This window comes from Macrosteles quadrilineatus, unplaced genomic scaffold (genome assembly GCF_028750875.1).
Source record: "Macrosteles quadrilineatus isolate MER2022 unplaced genomic scaffold, UCM_ALF_1.0 Scaffold_12__1_contigs__length_5162894, whole genome shotgun sequence".
Taxonomy (NCBI): domain Eukaryota; kingdom Metazoa; phylum Arthropoda; class Insecta; order Hemiptera; family Cicadellidae; genus Macrosteles; species Macrosteles quadrilineatus.
The window spans coordinates 2803480-2825371 of NW_026542605.1; the positions used below are offsets into that span (position 1 = coordinate 2803480).

The following is a 21892-nucleotide window of genomic DNA, read 5'->3' on the forward strand; positions in this document are numbered from 1 at the left end:
GATATGCTCACGGGTGTTGCCGCGATCGCGGGAGACGATTATCGGTGTTGCCGAAACCGCAGGATATGCTCACGGGTGTTGCCGCGATCGTGGGGGACGATTATCGGTGTTGCCGAAACCGCAGGATATGCTCACGGGTATTGCCGCGATCTCGGGAGACGATTATCGGTGTTGCCGAAACCGCAGGATATACTCACGGGTATTGCCGCGATCGCGGGAGACGATTATCGGTGTCGCCGAAACCGCAGGATATGCTCACGAGTATTGCCGCGATCTCGGGAGACGATTATCGGTGTTGCCGAAACCGCAGGATATGCTCACGGGTGTTGCCGCGATCGCGGGAGACGATTATCGGTGTTGCCGAAACCGCAGCATATACTCACGGGTATTGCCGCGATCGCGGGAGAAGATTATCGGTGTTGCCGAAACCGCAGGATATGCTCACGGGTATTGCCGCGATCGCGGGAGACGATTATCGGTGTCGCCGAAACCGCAGGATATGCTCACGGGTATTGCGGCGATCTCGGGAGACGATTATCGGTGTTGCCGAAACCGCAGGATATGCTCACGGGTGTTGCCGCGATCGCGGGAGACGATTATCGGTGTTGCCGAAACCGCAGGATATGCTCACGGGTGTTGCCGCGATCGTGGGGGACGATTATCGGTGTTGCCGAAACCGCAGGATATGCTCACGGGTATTGCCGCGATCTCGGGAGACGATTATCGGTGTTGCCGAAACCGCAGGATATACTCACGGGTATTGCCGCGATCGCGGGAGACGATTATCGGTGTCGCCGAAACCGCAGGATATGCTCACGAGTATTGCCGCGATCTCGGGAGACGATTATCGGTGTTGCCGAAACCGCAGGATATGCTCACGGGTGTTGCCGCGATCGCGGGAGACGATTATCGGTGTTGCCGAAACCGCAGGATATACTCACGGGTATTGCCGCGATCGCGGGAGAAGATTATCGGTGTTGCCGAAACCGCAGGATATGCTCACGGGTATTGCCGCGATCGCGGGAGACGGTTATCGGTGTTGCCGAAACCGCAGGATATGCTCACGGGTATAACCGCGATCGCGGGAGACGATTATCGGTGTTGCCGAAACCGCAGGATATGCTCACGGGTATTGCCGCGATCGCGGGAGACGATTACCGTTGTCGCCGAAACCGCAGGATATGCTCACGGGTATAACCGCGATCGCGGGAGAAGATTATCGGTGTTGCCGAAACCGCAGGATATGCTCACGGGTATTGCCGCGGTCGCGGGAGACGATTACCGTTGTCGCCGAAACCGCAGGATATGCTCACGGGTATAACCGCGATCGCGGGAGACGATTATCGGTGTTGCCGAAACCGCAGGATATGCTCACGGGTATTGCCGCGATCGCGGGAGACGATTATCGGTGTTGCCGAAACCGCAGGATATGCTCACGGTTATTGCCGCAATCGCGGGAGATGATAGCTGGTGTCGCCTTACCTACTAGTTATACTGTTATATTATGTTGTATAAAATATTTTTCTTTGTAAAAGTTTTGTTTTAAATTAAAATAATCATTAATAGTAATAATAAATTATTATTAGCGGGTTGCGATTAGTTGAACGGGTTCCGATAGTAGCTCTTAAAATTCAGGAATTTGTCTTGAATTCTCCTGGAAAACTCCTTGAATTTTTCAAACCAGGTTTAGTAGACACCATGAATATTCAGGCCTAGTAACAACAGTACCCCTACCACAGCTGCAGACTAAGCAAGTTTCCATTGGCTTGGTTTGATTTTCCTACACGGTTCAACAAGTACTTAGGTTTGCTGCTCCAGGGAGGGTAATAAAGTATTTTTTTGTAAAATGTGCATAGCTAATATTAAATAAATTTGCCAAGTTTTGTCAAAATATATCCATGAACAAGCAAACTACAAGAGTTTACTTATTCTCCATAAACAATTACATTGAAATTCTAAATTTACAATATTTTTGATTCTATCCATAGCCGGACACACACACTTCAAGATACAAGATTATTTTTTAATGATCTTCAAAATAGTTTAGAGAGAAATTGGGAAATTCCATGTTTCCCGCCCATAAAACTTCTAATTTGACTGTACAAATAGGAGTCTTTAAGCTTAAGCTTGTAATGATAAACATATCACTGGTGCAATCCTTGTTGCAGATAACTGGGTGCGTAATGTGTGGCAGTCTCCGCCACCTGTTTTAGCTGGTGGTAGTTCTAAGCCAATCTGGTCTCCTATACCTGCAAATTTGTACAGCAGCACTCCTTTTGAAAACAAAGGCAAGTTTTATCCAACAACTGTTTTACAATTGCATTATCAATTTGGCCACCTCGGAACTGACATGGCTGTCCTAAAAACAAAATTTGCTGGTTTAACTTACAATCTCTTAATAAACTTATTAATTTTAGTTTTTATTGATTGAATGCGTTTTCCGGACAAGTTATAACAGGTCTGTGTGCATACCACACTTAGAGACCGACTAAAAGGAAACCCTTACAACAGAGCTATATTAGTAAAATAAATGCCACTTAACTAATTTATTGAAAAAAGTACCATCATGTTTGAGGCATTTGATAACATCAGCTAGGAATTGGAATCAAAGTCAACTACATGTCGAAACATAGCTGCTGTTTGTCATCGAGCTTTATGCTGCTGTGTCTCACCTATGCTCGGCCTCACCAATATGCAAATATGTCCGTAATAAATAATTAATGGACCCAACAAATTTCAAGTGTTCATACTTCCTATAAATGAAATCACATTTATATTGTTTTAAGACTAATAATGGGGTTATTATAGATGACAAGTACTTTTACTTTTGACTGTGTTGTATTGGTTAAACTTCAGCATGATGTTTTTAATGTTATACATCTTTTTATCCTCAGACATTTAGAAGAATGTTGAGGAGCAAAGAGTATACTTGGTTCTCATAATTCCATAGACAAGTTATTCAAAGGAAAATTTCAATGACTTATTTGTTTAGGGATTCAAGCAAATTCAACATCTTCGCTCTCACCTTGTCCACCAAGCTTTCCCAGCATACCTAAACACGTGGAAAACATTACCAATGATTGGAGCCAGTCGGATTGTAGTAGCATTCCGGATAAAGGTAGGACATACTGGGCTGCATAACAGTAAATCTATATCTATAAAAGAGGAAGTATGTATGTATGTATTAGTGATGGGCTGGTACGACTTTTTCAAAGTTGGTACCGGTTCCTAGCCAAAATCGATTCTCGGTTCGGTTCCGGTACCATCAATACCTAGTTTTAGATTTTTAGGATTTAGGCTACTTATTTTTTATTTTTAAAACAAAATATCCATATTTCAATTTTACAGTATTTTGCATCAGTATAGGTTGGTATAAAACTTAAAGGATTAAGAAAATAAAACTCATTTGTTAAAAAAAAAACCAAAATAACCAAACACATTCTAATCAAAATAATACAGCAGATGTGTTAAAAATATTTGATGAAATTGGTGATGTGTTGATACCAAAATTTATTGATTCTCGATACCGATACCTAAAAAAACAATAATTCTCAATACCAATACAATTTTTTTAAATAGTTTTACCAAGTTTTCTTAATGGATTGGTTATACTAAAACAACCTGTCTTTTTGTATTTCTACTAAGTATTTTTGAGTTAGGCTATTAGTGTGTTTTTACCATTTAAAATAATAGTTGTTAGTGCAGCAACGCTATTGAGAACTATTAAAAGGACTATAGTTGTTAGTCCCGGGTAACTGCTAGTATGTCCTAAATTGACACATTTATTACATAAGAAAACATTATCAGCAATCTGACACATACTTTCTCCTATTAGCTTGTTAACAACTCTTATCATGGTGGGAGTAACTATAATATTTTATGGAAAAAATCACAAAAGCTGCAATGACTTTTAACACATTCACTGCGGTTGTGCGATTGCTGGCTGCTGTCGGGAGCGCGGGCAACTAGTGTGCTGCGTGGACGAGTGTGCAAAAATGTTTGAATTCAGTTTTATCTAATAAAGAGAGGCATATTGCAGAATGTATTGGGTCCCAGTTGTGGACATAGTTTTGTAAGAGCCCAATAGATAGTAGCACTGAACAACATAATAGCTAGGCGGCTCTCAGTATTGCCAAATGGAGGGAAAAGTCAGGGGCAAAGTACCCGGATACACCATATAAAATACCCCAAAAAAGGAACCAAGCACATTAATTTTGAGGTTAGGTTCCTTCCACAATGCCACACTACATTTATTATCGTTATTTTATACCATGTCAATAAATCCAAGTCCCCCCTACTTAAAACAGTAAGTAGGTACAGTATTGGTAACACTATTGGTATTGCCATTACAATAGTGGGGTTTTGTTTTAAACCCACTCTACAATAAATTTGTAACAGTCTCAAGCACCAATAAAATAGTCAAATCTGAAAATGAATTATACCAGATTGAAGTATAAAACTTGTAGAATAAGCCGCAAGCGAAACAAAGTCTCACGGCAGTGGCTAACCTCGTATTGGAACAATAGTTTGTAAACGGTGCTTTAACAAGTATAGGTACTCGTCGTGTGCCACAGGAAAGCGCTAGTGGTGGCAAGACTATTCGTCATGCGCAGTGAAAGTGTTGAACTGGTTTACAGCAATGTAGGCTGTACCATTGTGTGTTGAGTTAAAAGGACTATGACATAATAAGTTTGAATTAAAATCTGTTAAGCCATTTTTTTGGAAATCTAATTTTTCCGTTTTTTTTAGTTTTTGTGGGAAAATAATGTAAGTTACAACAACTTTTGAATTGTTATTTTTCACAGCAATGGGGGTTCTATCTTTTTGTTTTGAACTATGTATAACATACTATTTAACTCAAAATATTTTACAAAAACAATACTTCTCCATATAGGTAGGCCTACTATGAATAGGGGGAGAAAGTAATATATTTAAAATCCAATGTATGTCTGTCGTCTGTTGTATGTATAGATTATAGTATAAAATATTATATATTATATAAATGAAATAAGCTGATACAATTAATAACTCTTGTGTATGGGAAATACTTGACTATTAACCTAAGTGTGATCCCAAGCCTTTCATCACAATAATTTAAGTATTATATACTCAAGATTAAGTATTTGATGTAATTCAAGCCCTATAATCACTATTTTATGAAGCAGCTACAAGTGTCATTCAATCACTAAAATCTTTTTGTATCCTAGCAGTTCTTGCCCGTTTCTTCTATTGTACCTAAATAAATCTACTATCTGATCTTTGTCAGGTATATACTATACACATTCACTTCTGAACTTATCGTCTTTACAGACTAGATGTTGACGGTTTTTGTTTGTGAGGAAAGTAATGTTGATTTATTCTCTTCATTCATAGACTTTTTTACTAGCATACAAGTCGTTAGAAACCAGTAGTACAATATGTATCTTTGTACATTAGTTATGATAGAGGGCACCAACTCCCAAGGTTTTGTGTATTTGTTTCTTTGATGAAAAAAATATATAAACATCATACGTATAGGTCTAAAATGCCTGGTTTTCTGTCTGTATGTGATTTTTATAAACGTATCCATAGCTATTTAAACCTCTCAAGCGATTGACTTAAAATTTAGTACATAAGTGACAAATGAGATCAATCTTGGTAAAATGTATAAAATTTATTCATTGTTCCAATTAAAAATGCTTAATTCAATAATGCTTTAAACGTACATTTACACTTATACTGCAGACTCACAAGAAGACAAGATATTAAATACTTATAAAAGATGGTAAGTGGTGATCAATTTTTATTGAACACTCCAATAATCTGAACCAATAAATGAATGAGTCTTATGGTCGTGTGGTTGTTTGGTCATCATAACCAACTACCACAGACACAAAAACATTATCATCATCATGCGAGATTGCAGTAATATCCTGAATACCTGGTGCGGTCTTGTGATATCATCATCGTCTCTCGCAGTCACAAAAACATCATCGTAAAGTTTGTATTTCAAAGAAACTGAAAACATTTTTAATCGCAAATTATTTTTACAATCTGGATGATTTTTTAACTAATTATTTTATCTAAAAACTGCTGTTGTACGAATTATTTAACTTTAAGTAATATATTTATTTTATTTAAAATTAACATAATGACGCATTCATGTACGATCTATCTGTACGTTCTGAATAAAGATTTTATTGATTGATTGATGTTAATCAAACGTTGTATAAATTGAGAAGATTTAATTATGTTTTCTCAGTACTCAGTAGAGTCTTACCGTTCGATTTATTACAAAGTGTCTACTGTGAATACGTGCAATCCATTCTCCAATTCGGCATTCTCATCTGGGGTGGCGCTTACCGAACGATTATACAACCTGTTAATGTCATTCAGAAATCAATAATAAAAGCAGCTCTTCGGAAACCCCTTACATATCCCTGAAATATTATTTTTGACAAATTTAAAGTTTTTAATATTACACAATTGTTAGAGCCCTCATCCTATACATATTCAAAAATAAAGCTTACATTTTTTTCTAACCAAAAAAAGTAATGGTAACCATTACCATTTCACCCAGTATTGCCGTTTCCAGGATCCAGATTGAATAAAACTATAAACTGTACTCGTGCTTTTTTTATATTGCTAACTACATATTACCAAAATTACCTGATAGGTTAAAATTTTCAACTCACTATAGTATTGGCTCCTAAAAAAAACTGTAAATGGCTGGTTAATTAGTAGGCTATTCATCAGAACGAGATAGAATCTTTAATCGCCTCTAACTACGCCCAATAAAGTAAGCCAGTCAGTCTGAATGAGAAGGAAATATGGAGTGATAAGGTATGAGTACATATGTGTGCGTGCGAGTATTACGGAATGCTTGTGTGTGTCTATGCGCAAGCATTAGTTACCTGTTGCTGATATTTCAATAGCATAAATCTACACACACTTTCCCAAGGCTTGATATTTTTTTTACACGCTGTATTGTCCTTTTGTATAAAGGTTTTAATATATTTTCCTATTATTAGGCCTATTTCGATTAAAAGTTGTCGTTCATCATGATAATTGAATCTCAGATTTACATGTACATATAAATGGAGTGTATATAATGTAAAAAGAAATTCTAAAATCCTCCCTAAAGATGATGATTATCGTAGCAAAATTATTGTAGAAAAGAAAAAACAATTCTGCAAGAACAATGGTTAGAAAACTAGGTAAATAATTAAATTACTGAACATAAAACATGAAAACAAGCAGCAGATTTGGCAATAGGGGGTAGGTCTACCTACAGTGTCACCTAAAGTGGACAGTTCGGGTTATGAGTATCATAATCTTTTTAATTTTAGTCATATGGGGTCATTTACTGTCAGAATTTAAACTATTGCTGAAATACCTAAGAAAATGTTTGTTGTTTTTTTCAGCACCTGAAAAACCACTCTCAAAAAACGCCAACTCCAGTTTCAAAAATCCCCGTCTTATCTCACCAAAAAAACTAGTTTTTAAAGTAAGAGAGAAGAATTTAGATGAGAAAAAAATTGGAATATGTGATTACGATTCAGGTGAGTTGTTGATACTGATAGTTAATAATACATTGGTATACATTTATAAAACTGTTGTAGATTCTTAAAAGTAATTGACAATAAAATGTTAACTATGTTTTTGTAATACAAGGGAACCATTGCGCGAATTGGGCATTAATAGGGTAAAAACTTGTTTTTGAGGCAAAACGAAAGCAATACAACACCCTCTTACCCTTCTTCAAATATTATGTTTGTTTAAGACACACAGTTATTAGATAAATAAAACTCCTTATTTATGATACATAAAATTTGTTTATTTTAGATCCACACCATAAGGAGTAATTTACCTACCACAGTCATGTTACAGTTATGAAAAAGTAGCCTATTTAAAATCCATATGTATAAACTGTTGGTCTGTTGTTTACAATCTGAGTGAGGTTAAACATCAGCAGGATCAGCATGCAAATAATAAACAAGATGAAAGCTAAGTCTAGAAATTAATCAAGCACAAGAGGGGGACGAACCTGTAAAGGGTATCACCTTTTTAGTTACAATTAATCTCTCCAGGTCATTTGCTTTAAAATGACACCGCAATCGTAAAAAAAGGGTTTAGTAGGATGGTTGGAAAAGGGACGTTTCAAAGAAAACCCTTATTGTATTAAGATTAAGAGTATAAATTTTTCTTTATCAGTGTGCTGACATACAAAGAAGTTTTTACTTTTATAGATCTTAGTACCATACTCCACTCACAAAATTTGAGGGAAAGTTCCCCTACCACTTTTGCTGAATGTTTGTTGCAACTGGTTAATGGGTTGAGTGTTTGTTTATATTTTGCTTTTTTTAACCAGAAGTTGTTGATTTAAATAAGTGAATCCTAAATAAAAAATAAAAAAATACAAGCAAGGTTATATAGTGTAAACGGTATAGAAATAAACTAAATTAAAACATACCTTGTCTTGCAGTTCAAATAAATATTGTGTTTTTTAATCCACTACATGTTTTGCCATCATTTTCAAGTGGTACACAAAAACATTTAAACATAAAACTGTATATACATTTGACACATACGAACAAAACATTTTCATGTAGGCCTACAACACTTATTTATTGTAACCCGATCACAGCACTGACAGGGACAGAACTCAGAACTAACAGAGTTCGATACGCTACGATTTTATTACGAAGGTTTAGCTACCATACTAGTAGGGTCCTTTTACGTTTTAGTTTATTTTCATTCAAAACGCTCTTTCTCGTTTGCTTCAAAAATTGGATTAGATACATCTAAATTTAATAACCACTGACTTGAATCAAGTTCCTGCTGGACAGTGACTAGTGGTGGCTATCGTTTGGTTTTATTTTAATTAATTAGGTTCAAAATTGTGATTAATCCTTTCGCTTAACGAATAATTACTACGCACGATTGTTTTATTAATTCAATGTTTTAATACCCCGAGACTTGTATATTGAGTTCTAAGCCCCGTCTGTGGCGGGTGAAAGAATCAAGTCTGGGAGTAGGCTGAGTTGAACGACCAGCTACGAAAATTAGTATTAAATTTATCTTAAATCATCTCACGATCAATTCTCTGTTTAGTTATATTAATTACATTCTGTAGGAATTGCTTTTTACCTTATATTCTATTAGCTACATTATTACCAGCGTGTTTAGTTAATTATTTTAATGTTTAATAAGGGTATTTATATCACATTGGCTTATGATTGAATACTCATCGGCCCTACAGAGTCATTCTAAGGGTTAGGCAAAATTTACCAAAACACTTTAATGAAGGCTGGGATGATATAGCCCCAACTGAGCGTGTTCAGCATTTCCAGAGCTCTGAGCCTTCGATAAACTTTTAATAATAAGATCAGTCAAAGCCGTGACAACTTCCTATCAGACACTTTACCATTGCTTTGTTGTTTTTTATGAATTTATGATGCCCCACAGGGTGTATGATTTGTTGTCACATTTTTACTAACAATTTACAACAAAACAATGGACAATTTACAACAATATTAGTCAAACAATTACCAACCCAAAAAATGCAGATTCCGTTTGATCGTAAAGTGAAGACTACCTCTATTGTTCAAAAAGTACTTATTTTTTTTAGGTATTGTACATAATAAATTTAGATATGGTAATTTTAGGTACGTCAGTTTTTATACAAATGTGCTCTAATAACAAGTCTACCATACACAGACAAAACCATCTTTTGAGGAGTTCATCAGCTCGTCGATAGATGTTCAGAAACTTTGTATATTATTGCCAATCGTCAGCTCTTGAGCTGTTGTTTTATATTTTGGGTTAATAGAAAAAATTAGATTTCTTGCCCTAAAACCGGCTAAATTTTGTGAACAGAGTAACGGTTTTAAGTACGGTTTTAATTGACTCTGATTTGATATTCATATACCTAGAATCATTTTCTAATGGCTATATTAGTTTTTCTCTATGTATGTGACTAAAACCGATAAATAATTATTTCAAACTAATTAATATCACAGTGTTAATCATATTTTAATATTTTTCCAGCCTCTACCACTGGTAGTTACAGCAGCATAAGAAAACGAGTTGGAGACTCTGATTCTGTATATTCAGGTAACATCTAAATATGTGTCTTTATTCATTTATCACATTGTGATCTAAAGTAATTTTGGTAAATTTTTCTTTGTTTTTTTCTCTCTACATTTGCAAAGGTGGTACACATGTTTAACCCTTTGCGGTCTATACTCCACTTATAGTCTCCACTGTCCATTTCAAGCTAGATATGGCATCAAATTTACCCTGTTGTACTGACAGATAGGCCACTTATCGTTCCTACTGTTATTTTGGCGTCAGGTGTGATGTAATGAACAGCTGTCCTCAGTAGGTATAGCTGTTTCTGGAAACTCGTTTGACATAGGGAGGTAAACTTAAAACCTGTAATTTTACAAATTTTACACTAGAGATGGAATAAACATTTCAGTTTATTACGTCTAAAATCAAATGTACGATTCTATAAATATAAAAGTTGAAAACACAAATAACAATAAAGTACTTCATTTGAAATCCCAAAACATCATCCAGTAAGTAAATCCCTTTTATAGTCAGAATTCATAGTTTAATTATTAACCCTTTGTGGTGGAATGGCGAGTATAGGTCACTGCCCGCCATTTTCCCGACTGCTCGAAAATTTTGACCAATACTAAAAACAAAAGATAAATAAATAAAAAAAGTTTATTTTTGCGGTCGATGGTGAGTATGGTGACCTATACTTGCCAAAAAATGTATACAACCTAGCAATATATATATATATATAACATATTCAAAACTAAAAAACCTAAACCAACAACTGACTAACAGCCGACACATCCCTATTTTATTTCCCTTTTAAGTTTACTTAAATTAAAATATAATGATGAAAATCCATTTTACAGGCTCCTCCATCAATGAAAACCTTAGAATGAGGAAGAGAGGGAAAATAAATGGCTCAGTTTATTCAGATTCAGGTAATACTAATGTTTAGTTTTAAATCTACATGTATATTTAATTTATATCAATGTAAAACTGAGATTGTGTCTTTTGGTCCATTTGTACACCTATTTACTATTGGTGTTTTATGTTGAGGAAGAAATAGTGTCACAAGGGAAATTGCTTTTTATTGTTGATTTGTTTTCAATTAAATAAACCTAATAAATATATAAAAATGATAATATGATGATTTTTTTAGGATCCTCGTCTAGCTCTGAAATGAGGAAAAAATTAAATACGAGCAGCTCACTCAATTCAGGTAATAATTATGCTTAAAATCTATATAAGTACAAAGTACATTTAATTTTTTTTTTTATTCTGAATCTGTATTTAATTTATACCATTGTTAAATTATTGATGTGGTCTGTCTACATGAGCACATTTGTTTACCATAATAAACTTCTCAAAAAGGCCTATAAACTTTTGATGTTCAATTTTATATTTTATTACTTAAAGCTATGTTGTCCAAAAAGACGTGTCTGTTTCGTCTGTTGCTGAGAAATAGACTCGGACGATTGGCGCCCAGTGACTGCTATGCATTGATTTCAATGGGCCTGTTGTCCAAGAAGTGCCTGACGTATGAGACGCTGAGCGTTTGACGCGGGGCACTGCTCTGGGATTAGACAGGATTGGTGGTGGCCAGTGTCTGTTGCATATATTGCCGTGTTGATCTGGTGATCCCCCGTCCATTCAAGCTTCTGTGTGATGTCTTGTAAGAATGGTGTCTTGTTATTGGGTATGGAGTCTGATTGCATGAAGTTTTTTTAGATCCTCCTATATCAAGTTGCAAACGAACTTAACTGGTTCTTCGAAAGTCTAAAAAAAAAAACAATAAAAATAGGCTAGGACAACTACCTCTTGCTTATTTCTACACTGTATGAATATTTGTATTACTGTAGAATCTACAGTAGGCTATTACAAATTATAAAGCATTTTATATAAACACAAGTTACGTTAAACAAATATTGATTTTTTACAATTTTAAACCAAACTTGACTCGGAACTGCCAAGTTCAAAGATGAGCTCGAGTTTCAAGGCCGTACTCGACTCGAACTCGAAATCTCGAGTACTCGCACATCTCTAACCGATACCAAAAATTGTCGATACCGATACCACCAAAGTACCCTCGATACCTATCGATACCGATACTTATATCATAATGTAATTCTCAATGTGAAATAACAATAACATAACCTCAACAGTCAACATACGGATGAATCCTTTGACATACACTGTAACTGCAACACACCGCGATCGTGCATATAACAGGACTACTGCATCTCTTAAACACTAACCGTGATTGGTTTATCGTCATCCTTTGATCCAAAACCAGCCAATGAGAAAGATTCTAATAAGTTAGTAAAGACTAAAGACACTAGCACCCGGTGCGGCGTTAAACAACAATCCAAGCATCAATCCAAACCAAGTATCCACATCGCTTTAACACTACTCGTGATTGGCCGAACATCGTCTCTGGATGGAAAACTAGCCAATGAGGTCATGTTTATCAAAGTGACAAGGCCGTTAGCGCTCGCAGTGGTGATCAACCAAAACAAATATCATTCCTGGAGTTGAAAACTAGCCAATAAGGTTGTCTCTACTAAGTAGGCAAAGAGCTAGGATTCGTAACGGCAATTTACCCGCTCTGAACTGACTTAATCCGCACCGATTCGTACGCGTTCAGTGTCAGTATCGGTATCGAACCCAAAACAGGCAAGTATTGACGATACCTCGATACCGCTGGTATCGAGAGTATTTGGTATCAAGTATCGGTATCGGCCCACCTCTAATTAATAGTCAAAGGTTTTCTCTCTTCTTAAATAACAAACCGAAGTAAAAATTTCTTAAATGTGATGAAAAATACGATATGGTAAACTTGCAAATAATACAGAATTGATTATTTACGCTTTGCGGACAGGTGACGGATATATCCGTCTAAGTCTCTGGCAATGACAATCAGGTGGCAGATATATCCATATTTGGGTTGTTATGTTCCGAACAGGAAACTGATATATCTGCCTTATCTTCAGACAGCTCGTGTTTTAGCAGTATCCAGATGTCTCGGGCTACCACAGCGCTACTTCCCCGCGCTCTCTGCAACCTTGAAAGTGACACTCCTCCCTCTCCCCCCCCCCCCACCACCTCGGTGTTGCATACCCAACACCACATTGACTTTGTTGGCGCTAAAAGCTACAGTTTTTGCCTGTCTAGCCGCATAAAATAGTGATATGCACAATCGCTTATATTATATTAAAAATTAAGATAAAGGAAAAAATAAAGTTATAATAAAAAAAGTTTAAGGTTTAATACAATTTTTTTTCCTAATATAGGTTTTGACAAGAAACTAAAAGTGTCCTCAGAATCTGTACAGTCCAAAGATGAAAAACCGATAGCAAGTGTTCCTACACCAACTGCTGTTCCTTCATTAACTGCTGTCCCTTCAATAACTGCTGTTCCTTCATTAACTACTATTTCTTTGTCAGAAAATAAGCGGAAACCTCTACCAGAGAACCCTCTAGGTGAGTTAAAGTTATCTTACTTTTCACTAGTTAACGTGATAATATGATTAGTAGATTAGATATCCTGGAGAATGAAAGAAATGTATTCTTAGAGCTGAAGAATTTTACTCCTCAAAAGTCCAACAATCATGACAGCTCGGTTTAAAAAAAAATTACAAACTATTATATCCAATCACCTTAATCCTTTGGGAACACAAGTTGCGGTGGATGGTTGAAAAGTATTCTAGACCTATTAAACATAACGCTTAAGTTAATATTAAAATTGGCTTTGGAAAGAAGTGCAGGTGTTACCCATCGGCATCCATTATTCTGTTTGAAGTGTAACTAACAAATGTTCTGTTACATTTAAAAAAAAAATCTTTTCTGTGATTTCCCATACACATTATACTGGATATTCTGCTAGAGTAGGAATCACTTCTTTACAATGATTTTGATGAAACTCTGTACAAATGTGTAAAGCTACATTTATTTAAATGAGTTTGCGAACCAGCATGATCGGACTCTAGGAACGGGGGTTTATAGGGTGTTATACTTATTTACTTACTCTTATATTAAAATGGTATAATATTACCGGTTTCCGTCTGTGATCCTACATTTTTTGTATAGAGCAACCGGTTTCAAGGTTATAACCTCATCTTCAGGCTCCTGTTGTCACTCTTGCGAGATCGTCAAGTTTTACAAACGCACAAAAACATTAACATTTAAATAAAAAAACACGAGACACTGACAGACGAAGACGATTAACATAAATTCGGGAACTAGTTCCAGACGCGGCACGGGCAAACGTTTTGTCATGACTGGGGTTGTGGCTGACCTTGCTGCCCCCTCCCGTTATCAGAACAATGCCAATGGTATTTTTGCCTCTCATTATACCTCCACTCATTATACTCATTATACAATACCATCGGCTCCAATACATCTTCGCCAGGTTATCCGGACCTCTGCATCTTCCTCTACTGCTCCAATACTCACCATGTCTGGTTTCACTTGTTTCCACCTTCTTTGTTTTAGTCTTCCTGAATGTTGCCTTCAAACCACATTGCCCTCTAATACTCTTCTCAGTTTGCATTTTCCCCCTCTTCTCAATACGTGTTTTATGATTCATCTGATTACAGGGGGTTTTATGGGGTCAAAATTTGTTTGACCATTTTTAGCCCCTAAACACCAAATTTTACTTCTTTCCAAAGAATCTTGTAAAAATTATGTAGTATATTGAAGTGTTTTTGTACGCCTAACTTAAAATGCCCATGTTATTCTTATGGAGAATAAATAAACTGTTGTAGTTTGCTTGTTTAGGGATATGTTTTGATAAAATTCGTCAAATATGTTTATTTCATACCTAGCTATTAACATATCATAAAAAAAAAAAAAAAAAAAAAAACTCTTAATTAGCCTACCTTACCTGTAGCAGCAAACAGATTCAAGATTCAAGATCTTTATTTGTCATTAAGTAATACAAGTATTACAATAGACATCGTCAAAGTTTTTTTCTTAATACTACATAAAGTTTATTTTCTGTTAGAGTATGCCAATCAGCAAGAATGCACCAAGTGAGTAGTGCTCATTAAAACTAATATTATTTAAATAGAAGATGCTTCTCACAATTTTAAGCGATTATTTAAGTGAAAATCCATCGTAGCAAATGGAAATTGCTTAGTCTGCAGTTATAACTTGTGTTGTATAGACAATTAATTGTGAATTGTATAGATACTTTGTATTGATGTCAGAAGTAAAAATAAATTCTATTTAATTAAGTAATTTAAAGGGAATGCCTAAAAACCAACAACCAAATATTCTTTAAGTTGAACCTATGAAATTAGTCACCAACCCATCTCATTATATTATTCCATAAATGATTTTTTATGTGACACTTTGTAATATGATGTAAATATGTATACAGGGTGTCCCGGAACTCTCTACCAATATTTTAGGTCATTGCTCCTGGGTAAGAAATATAATATTTAAATTGTCCGGAAGTCCTTAGTTACTCACACAGCCGCCATTTTGTTTTTTTCAGTTATTAATTTTTTTTTAAGAATGGTTAAATATAGGAAATGGAAACTTTGCACAAACATTTATGACAACTAGACAAAGCTACCAAAAATTATGAAGATTTTTCAAATTCATAAAACAAAATGGCGGTTATTTAAAATTTTGCTTCTTAAATAACTTGAAAACCGTTGATTTTACAAAATTTTAAATAGCCCCCATTTTGTTTTATGAATTTGAAAAATCTTCATAATTCTTTGGTAGCTTTGTCTTACTTACTTACTTACTTACTGCCGTGGCCCCACAAATCTCAGTTGATTCTTCGCCTCGTGTACCAGCCTCTTCCACCCTTCTCTGTCCTCTGCCAAGTTGACACTTGCACCCATTGTCCTGATGTCGTTCAATACTTGGTCAGTCCATCTCAATTTCGGCCTTCCCAATGGACGTTTACCTCCAGGTGTGGCTCTCCAAACTTCATACAGTCTTGTTCCTTTCTCTCTTCTTAGCACATGCCCTATCCAACTTAACCTTCTTCCTTTAACTATTGCAACAATATCTGGGTCGGTGTATAGTGATCTTAACTCTCTATTTTTCCTTATTCTCCACATTTGTCCCTCCTGTACTGGACCAAATATTCTTCTCAGTACTTTATTTTCAAAAACTATGAGTCGGTTTTCATTTTTCTTGGACAATACCCATGTTTCACTACCATATAACAGAATAGGTTGAATTATTGTTTTATATAACTGTATTTTGGTTCTGTGAGATAATACTTTAGATGAGATCAACTTCTTGCAGGCTCCCCAACACTTATTGGCATTTGATAACTTAGTTAGGTAGCTTTGTCTAGTTGACCTAAATGTTTGTGCAAAGTTTCCATTTCGTATGTTTAACCATTCTTTAGAAAAAAATTAATAACTGATAAAAACAAAATGGTGGCTGTGTGAGTAACTAAGGACTTCCGGAAAATTTAAATATGATATTTAGGTATGTTTCTTAACCAGGTGCAATGCCCTAATATATTGGTAGAGAGTTCTGCGACACCCTGTATAAAATTAAGTCATTCAATAAATTTACTAGCCAAAAGAATTGTATCATGTGAATATTTTACTTTTATTTTTTTAAGATTTTGAGACGAGCACCTGCTTTACCAGCTGTGCTGGGGAAGAAAATGTATTGTGACGAATAAAGAATCTGAATCACTAGTTTTCCTTTTTAATAAAATAAGTCGGGACTCAACAATTTTTTAATGTCATTGTGAACATGTTTATAAGCATGATTTCCATTTTAAGGTGTTCAAGATTTCATTATCATAAGGATTATTTCAAAAGTATTTAAAACATAAACTTGCAAGAGAGATTTGCTATCAGGAACTTGGTTATCGATGGAAATCCAGCATTATGTCCTGTCTAATAAAGAAAACTGTACAGGATTCAAAATAGCTGGGTTTGACTGGGTTTAAGTTTAAATCAAGCAATATAAAGGGTGCGCCAAAAAAACCTGACGGTTTCTGTTTTGTAATAAGTCAGCTGTTATACAATCTAGAGACCTCATTGTTGTAATGAACGATTGCTCATGTTATGCCATTTTTAGGGTATGTTTGTCGAAACATCATTTCTTCGAATCTAGTGTGTCTAGTCTAGTGTGTAGTCTAGTGTGGTGTGGCACGGTTTGGAGTCATCGGACCATATTTTTTTGAAGACGAAAGGGGAAACACCGTCACTGTATACTCGGAACGCTATGTTGAAATATTGAGGGTCTTTTTCGTTCCACAACTAAGAATGTTAGGAGGGATAGACATGACCATGACCAACCATGGTTTCAACAGGACGGTGCAACTTGTCATACAGACAATTATTCAATGACAGTTTGCGTGAACTCTTAACCGGTAAAGTAGTGATGTGGGCCGGGTAAATACCCAGTGGGTAGGTAAATATAAATTGGGTTTTTACCCGGGTATTTACCCCAGGCCCGGGTAAATACCCAAAAACTGGGTATTTATACGTTTTATTAAAGTTAGAGAAGATTTAGATGTTTTTTTGCAATTATTACCTTTTAAAGATAGTAAAATGATGATAAAATGTGTTAAACAAAATTTCATATGGTCACTACTGGCATTTTACTTCTGGGTATAATCGCCATAAATATCCAGGTCTGAGCATAAAGCATAATCGGCATAAATACCTTGGTCGCATGGTTGCACTGGTCCTGACTACTTATGATTTATTTAATTTCTATGATAGATAGGACTAGATGAATTTATTTGATTCAAAGTGAAAAAAAATAATTTGCAAAATAATAATTATTATTTAGAAAGAACGGAAAATTTAACCTAGTAGTGGCCTTTGTGTAAACAACTTAAGAAAATAATTTTAAAATTCAATCTGTAGGATGGCAGGGTTTAATAATATTTTTGTTCTAGATCTTTTGTTGGTATCAATGGCAGGCCTATAAAAAAAACTAATTTCATAACTTAACATGTGATACAAAACATTTGAATCTATAGCACAATAAATCTTTCAAAATTATATTAAGTTAGACCAAAAAAACAGAAGATAAACTTTTTTAGTAGGTTTATCCAAATATATTATTGTTTCCAACTAAGCGGTAACACAGAAAAGTTGAATTACTTTTAGTATTCTGTCATTCTGCCTATGTCAATCAGGACTTAGGTCTGTCTAGCCTTCCAAACCATTTATACAATAAAAATTTTGCATCATAAATAGCCTACCCAACAATTCCTGTATATTTATTTAACTTATAGATTAAAATAATTTTTTTTATGTTATTTAATTGGTTATAAATTTATAAAATGATAAATATTGAAATAGCCACAGCCTTTTTTAATATACTACTTTTTAATAAGTTAAATTTAACTGATGTTACTCAATTTAAGACACGAAACCCCATGCTTATTTAGAAACTTATTACTTTATTAGTATTAAATGTATTATTGATTTTATACCATTAAACGAGCAAAGCTTCAAGTTACTGTAAAGGTGTTACAGACTATCCTAATTTATCATGTAATGATAACAATAACATATTTAGGGGTAAATATAAATGAATTTCAATTGATTTCATAAATACCCAAAATACCCGGGTATTTATGGATTTTGGGTATTTACCCCGAGTTTTAAATACCTGGGTATTTTACATCACTACGGTAAAGTGATCTTTTGGTTTGGTGATGTGCCGTGGTCAGCTCGTTCCCCAGACTAATTTTGTGTGACTTTTGGCTGTGCGGATACTTAAAAAGCAAAGTGTTTGTTTCAAAATTTCGAACCATCCCTGAACTCAAGCAGTGGGTCCGGGAAGAGATTGCTTCTATTCCTCAGGCGAAGGTGACCGCGAATATGCAAAAAATAAATGGGAAGCCTGCGTTTAGGAGAATGTCATCACCTAAGAGGTATAATTTTTCATAAATGAAAATGGCATAGTAGTGTGTACAATATAACATTATTTAATACATACAATTTTATTTTGTTCTTGAGTTATTTAGTATTAAAAACCGTCAGGTTATTTTGGCGCACCCTTTTATGGTGAATCATTTAAAATAGCTGGACACAACTTTCAAATTTGTTTGGAAGAGTGAAACCTTCATTTCCTTAAGTGGTGATTTAGGTAAGCACATTACCCTTTTCCACCAAATCAGTCACTGACTCACTGATACATTTATTTGAAATTAGAAAATCTTTTAATAATTTATACAGCATATAACATCTAAAAATAAAACAATTCATCATGAATTATGTTGTTTTAGATGCAAGACATAAATTGGAACGAAGGCGAAGCATACAGTGTGAAACAGAGAAGCCTTCAAACTTGAATCAAGATGAAATGGAGTGGCAAGAAACCTGTCCTTCAGAGGTGAGTTTTGGCTATCCTAAACTTTTTTCTGTCCCACCTTCATATCCTAGGACGCTAGTTCTAGCCTGGAACTATTTTGCAAATTAATTATTTCAAGCTGTAGTATTGTAGCTGTATTAGTGATTGGCGAAATTTGAACCCAAGATCTCGGGCACCGAAGCCCTGTGCTGTACCATTAGACAGCATGCTCCCCTGCAACTTTTAGAGATATTAGCTTTGCAAGTAGTAACTAAATATAACAAACTAGCAGTTACCCGGCGCTCTTTGCTGCGCTAACAACTATTATTTTAAATGGTAATTTGTTCTTATAAAAATAGTAAAAGTTTAAATACCAAAAACAATAATGGAATATTTATTTTACTTAATTGCCAGTGGGTAAACAATGTTTTTTTTTATTAGGTGGATAAGTATACAAGTTTTTACGCGTACATACCACTACGTGAGCACCCGACATAGAAGTGTGAGCTGTCCGTGTGAAAAGCATGTATTTTCTAAATTTAAACCGGCGATAGTCAGGGATTGTATTATTGTTGTGTATCATGTATATATCAACCAGTATATCATGTATATATTGTCGTTGTTTATTTAGATTGCCGTTTGGTTATGTTGTTCGTCAAAGTCTTTTGTATGCTTTGTGGTTAATAGTGTTTGGGTTTTTTCTAACGACAGTACGCTTAGACCTACCCGTTTAGTGTATTTATACATCAGTTTACCCTTTATTGTTTTACCTGTCTCATATTCTTATAGTTTATAAAATGTGTTTTCAATATGTGTAATAAACGGCCACATTCACCTGTAAGTGAAGGAACACTTATTGACAACTTTTGTCAGTCTGATGTAAACTATATACATACGGACAGAGCTAGAATTCACTTGATGAAATTCAATCTTCTGAATCCAGCGAAGAAGTTGTCGACGATATGGATGAAGATCCAGATTACGACCCGAGCCCAATTCCACGGCCTACGCTTTCTTTTCTAATACCTTGTCGAAGTGTAGGTCTCTCCACGAATGGTCCTGGGACTCCTGGGAGTTCCAGTTGTGGACCTTTTCCCAGTGACATTGTCATAGACAGGCCTTCAGACCTACTACACGCACGACTGGTCAAGAGACAAATCAACGGGAAGCTAGCCCCGAAAGTAGTGAGTGGGAGGAAATTCTTGAACAGGACAGAGCATATGAACATTCTTTCACTTTTGATGAACTGTTGGGGCCAAAACATTACCCACCAGGAAACTCCCCACCAATAGCTTATTTTTATTTGTTTTTCATTTCCACTTTACTCAATACCTTCATCACCGAAACAAATAAGAATGCTTAGAGTTTTACCCAATCTAGAAGAGGGCAATTGTCACCCAACAGTCGTGTACGAAAATGGCTGAATATATCTTTAGCCAAAATGAAGGGGTTTGATTTCAGTCATTATGAACATGGGAGTCATTCAGAAACCGTCTTATCGAAAGCTAATCGTACTCATCATCTTCCCAAGCCAACCAGTGGTTCTCAAATATGTTTACACGGAATAGGTTTCAACTTATCCTGATGTTTTTTCGTATTGTCGTTGCCAATACCCTAGCACCTCATAGGTCCCCAAACTACGATCCTTGTGGAAGATTCAAGCCTCTCATCGACCACTGCAACCGTATATTTAGATTGTTTTACCACGGCCGCCTTTAACTAAGGCCGTGGCGTGCGAAGTGGTGATACCGCATGGGATGGCTGAATGGCTACAACTACGCTACACTAGTACTGACCGCTCGCACCAGTCGCACCACGGAGGATTAGAGCAAGCAAGCAAATTATCTATTAATTTAGATGTTTTATATCTGACATCACTGATGTGTATGAAAAGAAGGAAATAATCATACAAGGCTTTTGTGTCAATATAAGAAAATATTTAAACCTTTTATGGTACATGGAACATTTTAGTATTATTAACTAAGAATTGTAGTTTTCTTCCGTCTATTCTTCATATTTACTCTAGTATTTATTATTTGTTAAAACCATTTAATATATATTTGTATTTCTTATTCAGCTTTGTGGCTACCGAGCTGGTTGATGTTGATAATCATACGTCTGTTACAGTTGGAGAATGACTCTGTGTGTAATGGACCTCAGCAATCACAACAAAGTACCACCTTGATTGAGAAAACACTGATAAAACCATTGGTGCTTGTGTGCGACACAAATATTTGGATTAATGAAAAGTCCCTTCCACTATTAACGGAGATTCTAGAAGACAATTCTCTGTTAGGTATGTTTATTTTTTGTATTTTTTATTAGTTGTAACATAAATAGTAGTTGTAACAAGTATAGACAATTGCTAAACTTTCAGACCGCATATTAATTTTAACCGTATATCAATTTCATCCGCAATATTACTCAGCCACAGATTAGAAGAGTACCAGGATAACAACATGTATATTATAGTATAGTAATACATAAAATCATAAAAATGTATATTTGAATGATATAACAGATGATTAAAAGCCTATTGAAATGGACAA

At 35.4% G+C, this 21892-nt stretch overlaps 1 protein-coding gene across 2 annotated transcripts in view; it reads left to right on the top strand.

Moving 5' to 3' along the window:
• Positions 1-21892, top strand: part of LOC129004852 (uncharacterized) — an 87472-nt gene that overhangs the window by 17855 nt on the left and 47725 nt on the right. For both annotated transcript variants that reach the window (XM_054433525.1, XM_054433526.1), the window contains 9 exons: positions 2169-2288; positions 2993-3118; positions 7404-7541; positions 10030-10095; positions 10914-10985; positions 11207-11266; positions 13338-13526; positions 19279-19385; positions 21471-21639. In XM_054433525.1, coding sequence (XP_054289500.1) covers positions 2169-2288; positions 2993-3118; positions 7404-7541; positions 10030-10095; positions 10914-10985; positions 11207-11266; positions 13338-13526; positions 19279-19385; positions 21471-21639 — 1047 coding nt within the window. The remainder of the gene's footprint in view (positions 1-2168; positions 2289-2992; positions 3119-7403; positions 7542-10029; positions 10096-10913; positions 10986-11206; positions 11267-13337; positions 13527-19278; positions 19386-21470; positions 21640-21892) is intronic.